This window comes from Chrysochloris asiatica, unplaced genomic scaffold (genome assembly GCF_000296735.1).
Source record: "Chrysochloris asiatica unplaced genomic scaffold, ChrAsi1.0 scaffold00190, whole genome shotgun sequence".
Taxonomy (NCBI): domain Eukaryota; kingdom Metazoa; phylum Chordata; class Mammalia; order Afrosoricida; family Chrysochloridae; genus Chrysochloris; species Chrysochloris asiatica.
In genome coordinates, this window is record NW_006408708.1 from 3805813 (window position 1) to 3820526 (window position 14714).

At 42.6% G+C, this 14714-nt stretch overlaps 1 protein-coding gene across 3 annotated transcripts in view; it reads right to left on the reverse strand.

The window, feature by feature from the left end:
* Positions 1-524: 524 nt before the first annotated feature.
* Positions 525-14714, reverse strand: part of ZNF827 (zinc finger protein 827) — a 252044-nt gene continuing 237854 nt past the window's right edge. Inside the window, exons 12-15 of one of the 3 annotated variants that reach the window (XM_006872273.1) lie at positions 6360-6551; positions 5819-5996; positions 3802-3834; positions 525-2412 (exon numbers count right to left, since the gene is read on the reverse strand). In XM_006872273.1, the coding sequence (XP_006872335.1) occupies positions 3819-3834; positions 5819-5996; positions 6360-6551 (386 nt within the window). In that variant the 3' untranslated portion in view covers positions 525-2412; positions 3802-3818. Of the gene's footprint in view, positions 2413-3801; positions 3835-5809; positions 5997-6359; positions 6552-14714 lie in introns of all 3 variants that reach the window. The other 2 variants (XM_006872275.1, XM_006872274.1) reach the window with 2 other exon arrangements.

The following is a 14714-nucleotide window of genomic DNA, read 5'->3' on the forward strand; positions in this document are numbered from 1 at the left end:
CTTTTCCTCCTGCTCTCTCAGCCTGTTTCATACTGGGAATTCTGTTGTCTTAAAAATACAAAGCCATTAATGTATTCAGCTTGATATTCTTTTGTTTGTTTTATTTTTGTCTTTTTCTTTTTGAAATCACCCATTGACTTTGCAAGCTTAGCAAAAGGCCAAGCAACCACTCCACGTCTGCTTTCTGCTTCACTAAAGTGCTGCACATAAGTTGCCATTTTAATGACCACAAAATAAGAACTTTAAATAAGTAGAGTTAGCCTCCTAGCAGGTAATATCCACCAGGCGAGACAAAAATGGAATACAGAGTTAGTAATAACGCGGAGAGCACTATAGCCATAGGATCTGCAAACACAATGGAAACTTCTCAGGAGTACAAACTGAACCGTAAAGAATAAACAGCACCTTTTACCTTTTTGTTGAGTTCAAAGAGGTCATGACTATATTTTCAAACATACAGTTTACTCATTTCATATAAAAGGTACACTTTCGTCCTTTTATTTTACGCCTTTTTTTTTTTTTTCAGATGAGAAACAAAAATTAGTGCAAGACCTAAGCACTGTGCAAAACTGCCGTTTCTTTCTTTTTTCTTTTTTTAGTCTGAGCATTTATACCCAGAATTTATCCAAACCCCTTTTAATCTCCTTGGCTGGATTTCTCAACCATAAAAATTTTCACTCATACAATTTTTTTTTTTTCTTCCTGCAAACAAATGGTAACCACTGAATTAATTACACCATCTCTATATATAAAATCTGCCCTTAAAAAATGGTGTGTAATCATACACATTGTATATGTATGGACACATACACCTTTATGTTTTGTGATGTTAGCTGCAGTGCTACGAGATATTTCTTCCAAGAGCAGTTGCTTGAATCCTTGGCATCTTCGTAACCAAAGGAGACCAAGGTGGCCGACGCTCTGTCAGAAATCTCCACCAGCACTATAGACACCTACCATTTCCTTCACCAACTAAACCCCAGACCTTACCACTCTGCAGCCGTACAATCCACAAGGAAAGGAGCTGAAGGAATTCAGGGAAAAAGGCCAGAGTGGATGAACAACCCAGGAGGGCCAAGACCGTTCATCGCTACTACAGGAGCCAGTACCAAGAAGGTGCAGTGGAGATGTCACGGCACACAACGTATGGCCTCCTCTCTCGGAATCCACAAATGCCCATGCACCCCCATTCACCCAACAGAAAACAAAATGCACCGATTGATAACCTTAACAAGTGCTGATTGCTATTAAGGACACTCTCTTGAGGCTTGAACGAGACAAAATTCCTTTTAAGAGAAAAATACGGAGAAGGGGTGAGAGTGGGAGGTGGGTGCCTGGGAGGCATGCTTCTGAAGGTAGAAGTATGCAGTAGGTCACCTCTCTGAAGACTGAGTAAAGCAGCTTTCATGTCAATGCAAATAGTATACACAAAGAGCCAATTCTCTATTCCTTACTAAAGATATACAGTACACGTGGTTCAGACCCGGGGGGGCGGTCTGCGGGTTTTGCAGCAACATACACCTGCTGGGGTTGTGTTTTAAGTTTTCTGTTTTTGTCTCTGTCTCTGTTTTTGGTACAGAGCACGGCTGCCCTCAGACAGTCTCTGCTCTCTCTCTTAGTCCGAGATAGGCGAGGAAGGAGTGTTTGGGTGAAGGGATGCTAGGAGGTGCAGTCTGAGGTCGGGGAGGGTGGAATGTAAGATCCAAGTGGTTCTTGGGGTATAACATTGTCAAGGGAATGAGATGGGCAAAATCTGAGTTCCGATACTTGTCAAAGCGCAAAGGGGAGCCGTTGAGGGCCAGAGCCTTGAGTGCCAGGTTGGGCTCTGAGCTGCTGCTATGGGCGGCCGACAGGGCCACCGTCTGCAGAGCCTGGGAGGCGGACATGACCGACAGGGGAGACAAGAGATTCCGGGAGCTCCCGACGACGAGGAGCGGGGTTCCAGGGCCAGCGGGCTCCTTGGGGGTCGGACACAGGCCCTTCTTGTCCTCCTCAGGGCAGTGTCCACTCTGGTGCTTCTTGACGTGGCGGCTGAAGACGAAAGGATGTGTGGTCTTGAACAGGCACTCTTCGCAGCTGAAGGTCTGGCGTGGGGCGTGTTTCAGCTTCTTGTGCAGGTTGAGATTGTCCTTGCGCTTGCAGCTGTAGCTGCACTGGTCACAGTGGAAGGGCCGCTCCCCGGTGTGGACGCGCACGTGCTCGATGAGCTTGTTGGCCGTCTTGGACAGGTAGCCGCACTGGTCACACTTGTAGTGGTTGCCAAGGCGATGCTCCCGGGTGTGCGTCTCCAGCTCCAGCTGGTTGGCCTTCACCGTCTGGCAGATCCGGCACTTGTACTCCATCTTGTAGTGGGTCTTGAGGTGGCACTCCATGGCGGCGGGGCGGTTGGTGGAATAAATGCAGAATGGACACCTGGAAGGGGGAAAGCAATGGGAGGAAAGTTCAGCCAGGGAGGGTCTGCGGCTGATGCGCTGCTACCCCTCCTCATCAGCCTGGCCCCCAAGCCACCCTCCAAATTCCAAGGCCTGGCCTGGCCTGCCCTGCAGCCTCTTTGGCCTAACAGGACCCCCTATGGCTTTTCCCAGCTAACGAGGAGCTCTGAAGAGGTATGCTCAGCCTATTCTGCATCTACTGGCTAGGACAGCAGACAGCAGCCCTCTTGAGGGGCAGCAGAGAAAATGCAAGGGTAAATAAGCTGTCGCTCCCCTCCACCCCCCTCCCGTCCCCGCTGAACCCTCCCCACGCCCCACCAGACATAGCAGAGGTCTAAACCTCACGACCTCCCCTCTACATGGGAGCAACACAAAGAATTGACTTTTCATGCACCACACCAAGCACACGCAGAAAGGCTAAGAGGTTTTAGAGAACAGCTTACAGGGGGAGAGCTACCTCCAGCAAACAGAAAGTCACAGGGATCAGAATCGTGCTTATTAAAGGGTGGTTAGGATGAGAAGGCTTCTGTGTGGCTCTCTCTGTGTGTGAGTGTGTGTGTGTGTTTGTACTTGTGCAGCATACTTGTTGTCTATTAGGAGAGGGAGATACTATGAAGGGGCAGGGGAGGCAGCCCACCCACCATCTCGTCTGCTAATGAGGGATAAGGGAACTTGCAATAAGTCTTAGAAATAAGGATAATCCCACTGGTGGATCCTAACTTCTCAGAGGGCAGGGTCTTAGCTTACAATTCTTCTGTAATCTCTACAGTGCCTGGTAGAGTGCTCAGCACAAGGGGGACACTCGGGAAACACTGATACATATTGGAGTTGTCTCTACACACAGTTTCAGTAGATTCTGGAAGGGCAGATTTTAAGGTCCAGCTCTGGCTGGAAACTCTGGGACAAAGCCCGGGGCCTCTCCGTGCCTCTGTCTCTCCATCTTTTACATGAAGATCTACTACCGCCAACCCCACCCTGGGCTGTCTAGAGGGGTTGGGAGGAGTGGTTAGGGCATGCTTACAAAATCTGCTGAGCTTCTCTCTTAGAAGCTGCCAGGCTTAAGTCAGTGGTTTCTATGATAATTGTAGTGTCTGCTCTCTCTACAACAAGAATGCAAATGCAAAAGCAGCGGCCTCCACTCTTCTTTGGCAGCCGCAGGGCAGGGGCCAAGAGTGAATTGTCCTCTGAGGGTTTGGAGAGGTGTTCAGCAGAGCCCAACACGACCAAGTGCACCAGGCACTGCCTCCTCAGCACCAAGCTCGCCGTTAGCCTTTGAACCTCAGCTCACAGAAGAGTGCACACGAGAGAAATATACAGCCCATTCCCAGGTCAGGTGCACACACAACCCCTACGCCAAGCTGGGCCTTACCTAGAGGAGTCTGACACTCACCACTGTCCTGAGCTACGGCAAAAGAAAAATAATAGTATAATCTTATTTGATCTGCATTATGAACAGGATATAGAGTACAAGCAGTTCCATCACAGAAAAGCAATAGAGACATCTGCAGTCTGTTTCATTTTAAGGACATTTCTGTGACCCACAGCTCTATCTTTCTTTCACTGTTCAGGCCAAATGCTAAGTAAGGGTTTTCCGGGCTCCCAGGAATTTATCTTAAAGACATTCTCTCAGGCAAATGAATTAGCAGATATGGCAAAGGAAAACAAAACAAAACAAAAGCAAAAACAAAGACTCACTGTATAGCCAGAAGGCATTATCAATTTTTTCAAAGTATTCTTCTACTTGGTCATCCTAGAACATAAACTATTACACAGGGGACCGTTAGCACCGCACGGGAAGTGGCCGGACCAGCAAACGCATCAGGGTTCACTGTGCATTCTCCCCAAAAGGTTCAGAGGCTCGGGATTTCTTAGGGCCCTGAGGAAAGGCTGACTGGCAAAGCCATCACGGGCAGGTGCCACAAAGTTACCGGGTGTGAATGGGCTACTGGGAAGGTCAATGAAGGTCAGGAAAAAAAAAGGTTCTTTTTTCCATTTTTTAAGCATATATAAATATTTTAAATAGTTAGAAAGGGATAAGAGGGCAACAAGTGAAATCAAATTCCCAAATAAACTCTGACTAGTCATTTTTCTTCTACTGGTGTTTTTGAATGATCACCACCCTCTTCCCTCAACTTCCTTGAGGTCCGCCCCTTCTCCCACCTAAGTGAACCCAAGAGCGAAATACCATGGAATTTAACAGTAGGTGCTCGTTTATTTGGCCAGGCAGGGGAGCTGGTCCTGCGCCAGCCCTGCACTGGACCATCAAGGATGCTCTGCTCTGAGCCTGTCCATTCCTCACCCACTTCGGAAGTTATGTCACCTCTCTGGTAGGTTGTAAGTTTCAAAGATGAAGGCATCTTACAGCAAAATCTTTTTTCCCCGTCCCCTTGTAGTAATAAAAATTAAATTTTCTACTCTTTTAATTGCATCATCATTCTAACTAAAAATTAATAGTCATGCCTTGGAAGTAGCATTACATATCTTTCTCTCTGTGCCTGGCCATGAAAGCATCTTTCTAGTCAGTGGACCTTCAGTGCCTTATGAACAGGGACTCTGAATTCAGAATCACTGGGAAGAGGAAAATTGGAGAGTGTTAGGATATACATTTCCTGAGTGTGGATATTTCAGTTTATTCTTTGGCTAGTCCATTAGCATCTATTATCAAGCCAGACACACAGTGTATGTGATAAAAACAGGTTGGTCTTACTTGGGACCAGCTGGCTTCTTATAGATTTTGGCTAATGATGCTACAGGTGGTCTAGGTTTTAGAACATCTGGGAATAATGTGTGATTGGTAATGTCAGATCTCAAGAAGGCTCAAACAAGGTGATACCAATTCTAGTTCCTATGAGGACTGTTTGCAGGAAGACATGAGGCATGTGATCTTTGCATGAGAAACGTTGCCTCCTGCTTGTTCAATTTGTCAAGCTTCCATTTTTTTTTTCAGATTAGAGTGGGGATGGAGGTAGTTGTCGTATGTATTTAAAAGTTATATAGCAAATAGTCTAAAACTAGAGATGGCAAACTGCTTAACAGTGCACTTGGGGACACTAACTCCTGAGTCCATTCTTAACATCAAGTCTGAACAAAACTCAATGGTGCAGGATGATTCTACCTTGTAGGCTGAGCTGGCCCAACATGTTTTCTTCCCTGCCCTGGATTCCAGAGTATCTGTGAAATGGATTCTCCTGCTGAGAAGTTCTGTTGACCCCTAGGGGACAGGACTAATCCACAACCAGCTAAAGACAGCGGAGGTACCCAACTCCCCAATTACTAAGTTCCCCCGCTCCAAGACCCCAAAACCTTCCAGGGAGAGGATGGGGCAGGGAAGGGAACGGGGTATTTAGTAACAACGCAGTAAAAGGTTCTGTACTTGCTTTCCTTACTTGAGCCCACCGGTGGGGACAGTGTGGCATTTCTTATGCTCCAACAGCTGTTCGGGGGTCTTCATAAACTTGTGGCACACGTCACACTCAAACATCCGGGTGATGAGGTGGATCTGCAGATGGCGCTCAAACATGTTCTTCGTCTTGCAGACAAAGTTGCAAAAAACGCATTCGAACCCTGAAAGGACCGAAGCTGGGTGTACATACAGTGCATGGGGCAGACACAGGAAGGTCCAAGTACTCTAGTCCTCCCACCCACACAGCTACGCCTCTCCAGGCACTGTTTCCTGCATCTCCGCATCTCTGTGCTACAAGGAGTTAAACACACAGCTTCAGTGTCATAGTCCCTCTCTCCATCCTTCCACCCATATTTGAACACAAATCAAGCAAAAGACATTCAAATTTTGGGTGATGCGTATTACACTGTATCCTCGGCCTACTTTCTGCTTTCCAACACTACCTCTTTCATAGGGCTATTCTCAAGACTGGGTTACCCTAGCTGAGAAGTGCTGAGCAGACCACATCCACCTCCCTCCCTTACCTTTTTCTGGCTTCTCCTCACTATTCAGTGAGGCTTGGCTCCCAGGCACAACAGAGATGACCAGCAGATTGTTCCCGTCCTTGTTTTTCTGAGAGCCATCTGAGTCGTCTTTGCTGTTAGCTGAATCGCTCAGAGCTGAGAGGGAGGATGAAGAAGGGCTATTTGATTCACTGGGGGTCTTCCTGTCTTCCCCTGAAAAAGAAAACAACCCAGGTCTGCTTCCTTGGGAGCTAAAAGCCCTTAGAACACCAGTGATTGTGGAGAGGGGGAGGTATATCATTGATGCACAGCAATTCAGGGAGCATGAGGTTGAGTTTTTCAACTTCCCCAGTGCACCTGTTGGAATTCCAGGACTTGGTGGACTTATGGTGTTCATTGAGGTCTTATAATAAAATCAAATGACAATAGATGAAATGTATTGAACAGGCCAAGTTCCAGGAACTTTGTTAGACTTTAACTGTACTATCTGATTTTATTCTACGAGGTGCACTATGTAGATGAGGTAATGGAGGCACGAAGAGGTTAGGTTAGCCTAGGATGTGGTGGAGCAGAGCTTTGAGTCCAGTTGGTTTGACTCTGCAGTCAGTGATTACCACAGTGCATGGGGCTACCTCCCTGCACTATCAAAGTGAAGCCAACGTATCAATGGACCATTAAAATCTAGTGTCAGGAGACTTGTACTTCTCAATGGCTGAAGCAACTACCCAAAAAAATCCCCAAATGATTACGATTATCAGTGTTTATCACAGCATTAGACCTTAGGCAATGAAGAAGAGTGGTCCCTGAGTGACAGGACACAAAAGAGATGAGTCCTCTGAATGTCAAGGCTACAGTGCAGAGAGGAGCACCCCAAGTGGAGTCTGGTGGACTCCCTGAATTGAAGAAAAAGAGCTTAGAATATAAGGGGACCAGCATGGTTATACTCTGCAGGACAGGGCACTGGAGAGGAAAGAGCACAGAAATGGTACTCCAAAGACCTGCAGAGAAAGAAATCAGTATTCATCAGAATATGCTGAATAATAACTAATTTAAAAGGCTTGCAGAACAGAGCCTGGTACACACACAAGGCTAGAAGTGCATCAATTTCGACCATTCAGATTAGGAAAACCTGTAATTCAGGGGCATTGGATAGAAAATTCAGGAAGGTCATTTAATTGTTGTGGTTGTAAAGTGCCATCAAGTTGGTTCTGACCCATAGTGACCCATATAGGTTTTCCGAGGAGCAGCTGGTGAGCTTGAACTGCCAACTCATTTACACCACTCAGATTGGGAAAACCCGTAATTCAGGGGCATTGGGTAGAAAACTCAGGAAGGTCTTTATTAATAGTGGGTTGTATTTAGCTTTGGAGTCCTGGTGTGATGCTGTAGGATAAGCACTGGGCTGCTAATAAAAGGATGATGGTTCAAACCCATCAGCTACTCCTTGGAAACTCTATACTCAGAGGATCGCTGTGAATTGGAACTGAGTCAATGGCACTTAACAATGACAATTTAGTCTTAGACAGAGCACAGCACTGGATCTGCCTCATAAATTATAAAAAACAAGATGCGAAAGGATCAAAGTTTCCAAGCTGTATCCTAAAACAAAGATGAAGAATGTTCACGGAAACAAAAATATCCCGCATCAAGCAAAGTGAAATCACAATAGCTGGGATAAAACAAAATTGACCAGTCATGCAAAGAAGCAAGAAGCACAAGCCAAAAATGTGAAGAAAAATGAAACAATCAAAACTGACCCAGATGTTAGAATCTGCAGGCAAGGACATTTAGAAAGTCATTATTACTGAATGGCTGATGTTAAAAAAGTCAGGTAGAGACAGGAAAATACATTTTTTAAAGACTCATATTAAATTTCTAGAGATGAAAACTACAATGACTGAGATGGAAAAACATACTGAATGGGATTTCTGGCAATTTAGACATGAAAGAAGAGATTAGTGAACTTGAAGCTTTTCAAAACGAAGCATACAAAGAACAAAGGGTTATCAAAAATGAAGAGACTATTAGTAAACTATGGGATGCCTTCATTCAGGTTGATTTAAGTTTTACTGGAGTCCTTGGCTGGGGAGGTGGGGAGGATAGTGGGGGGGTGGTGGTGAGTGAAATAGCTACAAATTTTCCAAATTTGAGGGAAATTATAAACTCAAAGATCCAAGTAGTTCAATGAACACACAACACAAGAAATATGAAGAAATGATACCAAAAAAATTGTAATCAAAACATGCAAAATTGCACATAAAGAGAATGTGTATGAATTGTAAAATAGAAAGAGAATTTGATCTTTAAATGTTCACTCAAATCATAATAAAAATTAAAAAAAAAAAACAAAACCCTAAAAGCTGTCAGAGGTAAAATGACATTTATGTGCAGAGGAACAAGAAAAAGACGAAAGCAGATTTCTCATTAGAAACTATGTAAGTGGGAAGATAATGGGGTGACAGCTCAGAACAACCAAACTGTCAAACTGAAATTCTATACCCAGCAAAAATATCTCAAAAGCAAAGGCAAAATTAAAACCAAAGCTGACACAAAAAAAGCTGCAAGTAGTTACCACCTGCAAACCCACATTAGAAGAACTGTAAAAGAAACCTTTCAGAAAGAAGAAAAATGATACTAGATGTAAATACTGATCTTCAGAAAAGAATGAAGAACACCAGACATGACTGCTACATGCTTCCTCAAATGCATCTTCTAAGACTGGTCTGACCAACAGGACATTACAAGTTATTATTATTACTTTTTAAAAAACTTTTTATTGTAAATTAAATGAAGGTTTACAGAGCATACCATCAGTTTCACTTTCAACAAATCATATTGCTTCATCACAATGACTGCAATCTCCTGCATGTACCATCAGTGTAACAGTATTTACTTCTATTCAACCAGTGACTAATTTTAGTTTTTAGTATTAAACATATTAGTATTAATTAGTGTCTTTTAAAATAGATTTAAGTGTTCTCAGGCTTATGGTACTGGGTTTGTTGTTGTTGTTGTTATGTGCCATGGAGTCGGTTCCGACTCATAGCGACCCTACACAGGGTTTCCGAGGCTGTACATCTTTACGGGAGCAGACCACCTCATCTTTCTCCCGCAGAACCGCTGGTAGTTTCGAACTGCTGACCTTGTGGCTCGCAGCCCGACTCATAACCACTACGCTACAAATACATAGGGTCCCGAGTCAGCCACCATATGCTATAGTATGGGAAAACACTTCCACTTACTTCATCTGTAATCCTGAACCCAAACAGCCTCCCCTCCTTCAAGTCTATTCCTTTTGCTCTGTCTGTAGGGAATGAGCCAGGGGGCTCCTACCAACTAAAACCAAGGCTAACTGTGATTCCAGTGGCCAATTATTTTCAACATCACAAAGATTCTTGATGAAAAGCCACCTGTGCACAGGTCATCACCATATACATTAAGGAAGTCAAATGAAGAAAAACTACAAGAAAGAGTTAAATATTTCTAATTTAAAAAACAAAACGAAAACAACTGGTACCATATAAAATGACTAATCATTTTGCTGCCTCTTTACAAACACAATCACATTTTTGGCATATGCTTTTAATTTTTTTTAAAAAAGTACACATCAATTTTTAAATTGTTGCTATTAATTGCATTATGTTATGTTACAGTTAGTGCCATCAGTTGGTTCTGATCCATAGTGACCCTGTACAGGGTTTCCAAGGAACAGTTAGTGAGCTTGAACTGCCAACCCTGTGGTTCAAACTGACTTTGCAGTCCAGTGCATTAACCTACAGTGCCACACCAGGACTCCATTAATTGGATCTTAAGAATAAGGACTTTAGATCCAGATCTCACTTGTGTCATTTTGTAGCTTGTGACCTTAGACAAATAACTTAAGTCAATGTCAGTTATCAGCACCTGCCTCGTATGATTGTTGTGTGAATGAAATGAGTCTTTTATAAGGAAAGCATTAAGAATAATGCCTGAAACATGGTAAGCATTCTAACAGTACTATTTGTATTATACTATTTTCTCATACTGACACATAGCTTTTTATGTGTTTTATATACTGACACATAGCTCTCAAAAAGTATTTACAAAAATAGTTATGAGGTAATTATGCTGAATGATAGTATTCTTTCTACTGAGGGAATTGATCATGTTGTTGTTGTTAGGTGCAATCAAGTTGGTACCGACTCACAGCAACCCTATTCACAGCAGAACGAAACACTGCCTGATCCTGGACCAACCGCACTACTATTGCCATGCTTGGTCCATCGATGATGCCACTTGGCCAATTCATCTCATTGGGGGTCTTCCTCTTTTTCTTTGACCCTCCACCTTACCAAACATTATATCCTTCTCCAACGACTGGTCCCTCCTCACAATATGGACTAAGTGTGAGAGATGAAGTTTGGCTATCCTGACCTCTAGGAGCACTCTGGTTGCACTTCTTCCAACACAGATCTGTTGGTTTTTTTGGCAGCCCATGGCATTTTTAATATTCTCCTCCAACACCATAACTCAAATGTGTTAATTCTTCTGCGGGCTTCCTTATTTACTGTCCAGCTTTCGCATGCATATGAGGTTATTGAAAATACCATGGCTTGGGTCGGGCGCACCTTAGTCCTCGAGTTGACATCTTTGCTCTTCAACACTTTCTAAAAAGGTCTTGTGCAATAGATTTGCCTAATGCAATAGGTTGTTTGATTTCTTGACTGCTGCTTCCATGAGTGTTGATAGTTGATCCAAGAAGGACAAAGTCCTTGACAACTTCAATCTTTTATCCATTAATAAGATGTTGTTTATTGGTCCAGTGGTAAGGATTTTTGTTTTCTTTACATTGAGATGCAATCCATACCCAAGGCTGTGCTCTTTGATATTCATCAGTAAATATTTTAAGTCCTTTTCACTTTCAGCAAGCAAGGTTGTATCATCTGCATATCTCAGGGTATTAATGTGTCTTCCTCCAATACTAATACCATGTATTTCTTCATAAAACCCAGATTCTCGGATTATTTGCTCAGCATACAGGCTGAATAAGTATGGTGAAAGAATACAACCTTGTCGCACACCTTTCATAATTTTAAACCATTCAGTGTTCCCATGTTCTGTTTGAACAATTGCCTCTTGCTCCACGTACAGATTCCTCGTGAGCACAATTAAGTGTTCCGGAACACTCATACTTTGCAGTGTTATCCATAGCTTCTTATGATTCACACAATCAAAAGCCTTTGCATAGTCAATAAAGCACAGGTAAACATCTTTCTGATATTCTCTGCTTTCAGCCAAGATCCATCGGACATCAGCAATAATATCCCTCGATCCATGGCTTCTTCTGAACCTCTGGAAGTTCTCTGTCAATGTATGCTTGCAGCTGTTTCTGTATTACCTTTAGTAAAACTTTACTCTCATGGGATAGCAAAGAGATTGTCCAATGATTTCTGCATTCCATTGGGTTACCTCTCTTTGGAATGTGCACAAACATGGATCTCTTCCAATCAGTCAGCCAGACAGCTGTCTTCCAAATTTCTTGTCAGAGATGAGTGAGTGCCTCCTGTGCCACCTCACTTGCTTGAAAAATTTCCATTTTTATTCCATCAATTCCTGGTGCCTTCTTCTTTGCCAATTCCTTCAATATCATTGGCTTCAATAATTCCTTCAATATCATTGGCTTCAATATCTCCTTCAGTATCATTGGCTCTTGATCATATGCTACTTCTTGAAATGGTTGGACATTAGCCATTTCCTTTTGGTACAGTGACTCTGTGTATTCTTTCCATCTTCTCTTGATGCTTTCTGCACCATTCAATAATTTGCCCAGAGAATCTTCCAATAACGAAAGTCAAGGCTTGAATTTTCTCGTCAGTTCCCCCAGCTTGAGAAATTCTGTGTGCTCTTCCTTTTTGGTTTTCTGACTCCAGATCTTTGCATATTTTGATCATATTCTACTTAAATATCTCCTTAAAATTAAAATTTAAACGAGGACTCCACTGGTTGAATTTTTTCCCTACAAGTATATTCCTGGAAGTCGAATTACAAAGGGCATTGCATTTTTAAGCCTTTAGGTACACATTGCCTAAATAGTTTCCAAAGAATCCTCCCCACCCACCCCACCCCCATTTTTCAGGATCACGGTAACATCAGTCTGAGGACCATCTCAGTCACAATAAAACAGTCTCCTGATCCAACAGTTGAGACATAAGCCACACTGAGTTTTAATTTGATTGCTAACAAGATAAATCAATTTCTTCCATATGTTTAGTGTTAAGTTTTATTTCTTTTACTGTGAATTGATTGTTACCCTTTGCAAACTAGAAGCCTACAGTTTTATTTTTCCCAGTTGATTTGTATTTTCTCTTAATATATTGAGCTTTTGCCATTTATACATTTTTTTTTCTTTTTCTTCAGACTGTGTTTTTTTTTTTTTTTGCTTAGGGTTTGGTTTTCTTCTCCCTCTCTGCCATTTTTTTTTTCTCTTTCTCCTTCTGGTACAAATAGAAGAACGTGTCAAGTTGTTCATCTTTTCCTTTCTGATTTTAGCTTTTCCAGGGTTGATTTGGTTACTGGGACTCTATTTCATTTGGAACTTATATTGGTATGAAGTTGAGGTAGTGATGGTTGACTGTCCAAATAATTATGCAGATTCTGTAGTGCTTAAATACCGTAGACACATTTGCATCGTAGAAGTCATAAGCATCAAAGAGAGTATTTTCCCATTGCTGAGGTTCTCTGAAGGGACCAGACAGGATCCAGGGAGTGGGACAAAGGGAATAAGAGAGGTCACTGTGAAGAAACACTTAAGACACTGGGCAGTTCCGCATGCAGCTCCTACTCGCCTCATTCTCAAGCATGCTTTGGATTAAAGTAACTGGTAAGCAAGTGTGCAAAAACACAACAGTTCTGTGGGAAATGAAAATTATTCTTTGTTGAATAAGGTCCATTCTGTAGATCCCAACTTCACTGAAGTTAACTAGAAAGCATTGATGATTTCCAGGGGTATGGAAATAAAAGTTGAAACAGGAAGCACTTTCCTGAGACAGGCAAATCAAACTAAAGAGCCAGACTCATAGAATTAGAGAAACTCAGGCCGACTGGGTATCTCCTGCTCATTAAAAAACAAAACAGGAATGGAGGTTCAAAGAAGTTAAAAGAGTTCCTACATTCACAGTGCTATTTATGGTAACGCTGGGTCTAGAATCCAGGTCTAGAATTCACTGTATCTTTTCCACCATACAAATCAGTTTCTTCACAACAGTTGTAAGTCAATATAGTGTAAACTTCAAGGCTATGACCATGCCTGAGTAATTTTCTTACTTAGCACGCACGCATTTGAGTAAATGAGCTTGGAACGGACAGACAATGTAATTTTTCCATGAACTTTTTGAAGCCCCTCTCTTATATTCATTCAATTACTTCCTGGTTACCTTGTATAGGGGCTGTTGAGGTGCTACTGACTTCAACAGTCAAGCTCCCTATACTCAGGACTATATAAGGCTACATGCATTGTGTAGCATACTAATTGTAGTAGATACCTTAACTTTGAAGTGAAACATCTTATTAATTTACAAGTTTAGATTGGTATATTTTGGATCAGGTTCAAATGCCTTAAAACATCAAGCAAGTACGTGAAAGTCAGGTTTTGAGAGCATCAACTTGGAACTAGAGCCAGAAAACCACATGTTCGTGCCAAATCTGGTGTCTTATTTTCCTAAATAAAGTTTTGTTGAACGACTGTCACATCCATGTGTCTGTGGCAACCCAATGGCAGAGTTGCGTAGCAGTGAGAGAGACAGTATGACCTGAACACCTAGAACATTTACTTTGTTGTTTGTTGTTGTTGGCAGCCATCAAATTGATTCTGACTCACGGTTACCCCGTGTGTACAGAGCAGAACTGTTCCATAGGGTTTTCAAGGTCATGACCTTTCAAAAGCAGATCCCTAGGCTTGTCTTCCGAGGCACTTTTGGGTGGGTTCAAACTGCCAAACTTTCAACTGGTAGTCTAGTGCTTAATCATTTGCACCATCCAAAGACTTCAAAATATTTATTACATGGCCCTTTTACTACTGAATCAAAGAATCCTATCCCCATTTCCTTTCACCAAACCCATCTAGACAAGAAGAAAACAGTTCAGTGGGGATTCTACCTTCCCCCACACACTTAGAAACTAAACTCCCTCTTGAAAACTTGTAAGCTAGTCACTTTGCACCTTTATAGCCCCCCAATTCTAGGTAGTCAAGGTCTAAGTTGCCTGTCCCTATCAACCATGTTTTCTGAGGTAATAGGATTGATCCTTGATGTGAAGACCCCTTCCCTTTCAGTTGGTATTTTGAACTACTACATCCATAAGCACAGGTCAAGCTCATGAAATTGTAGCAATGTACACTTG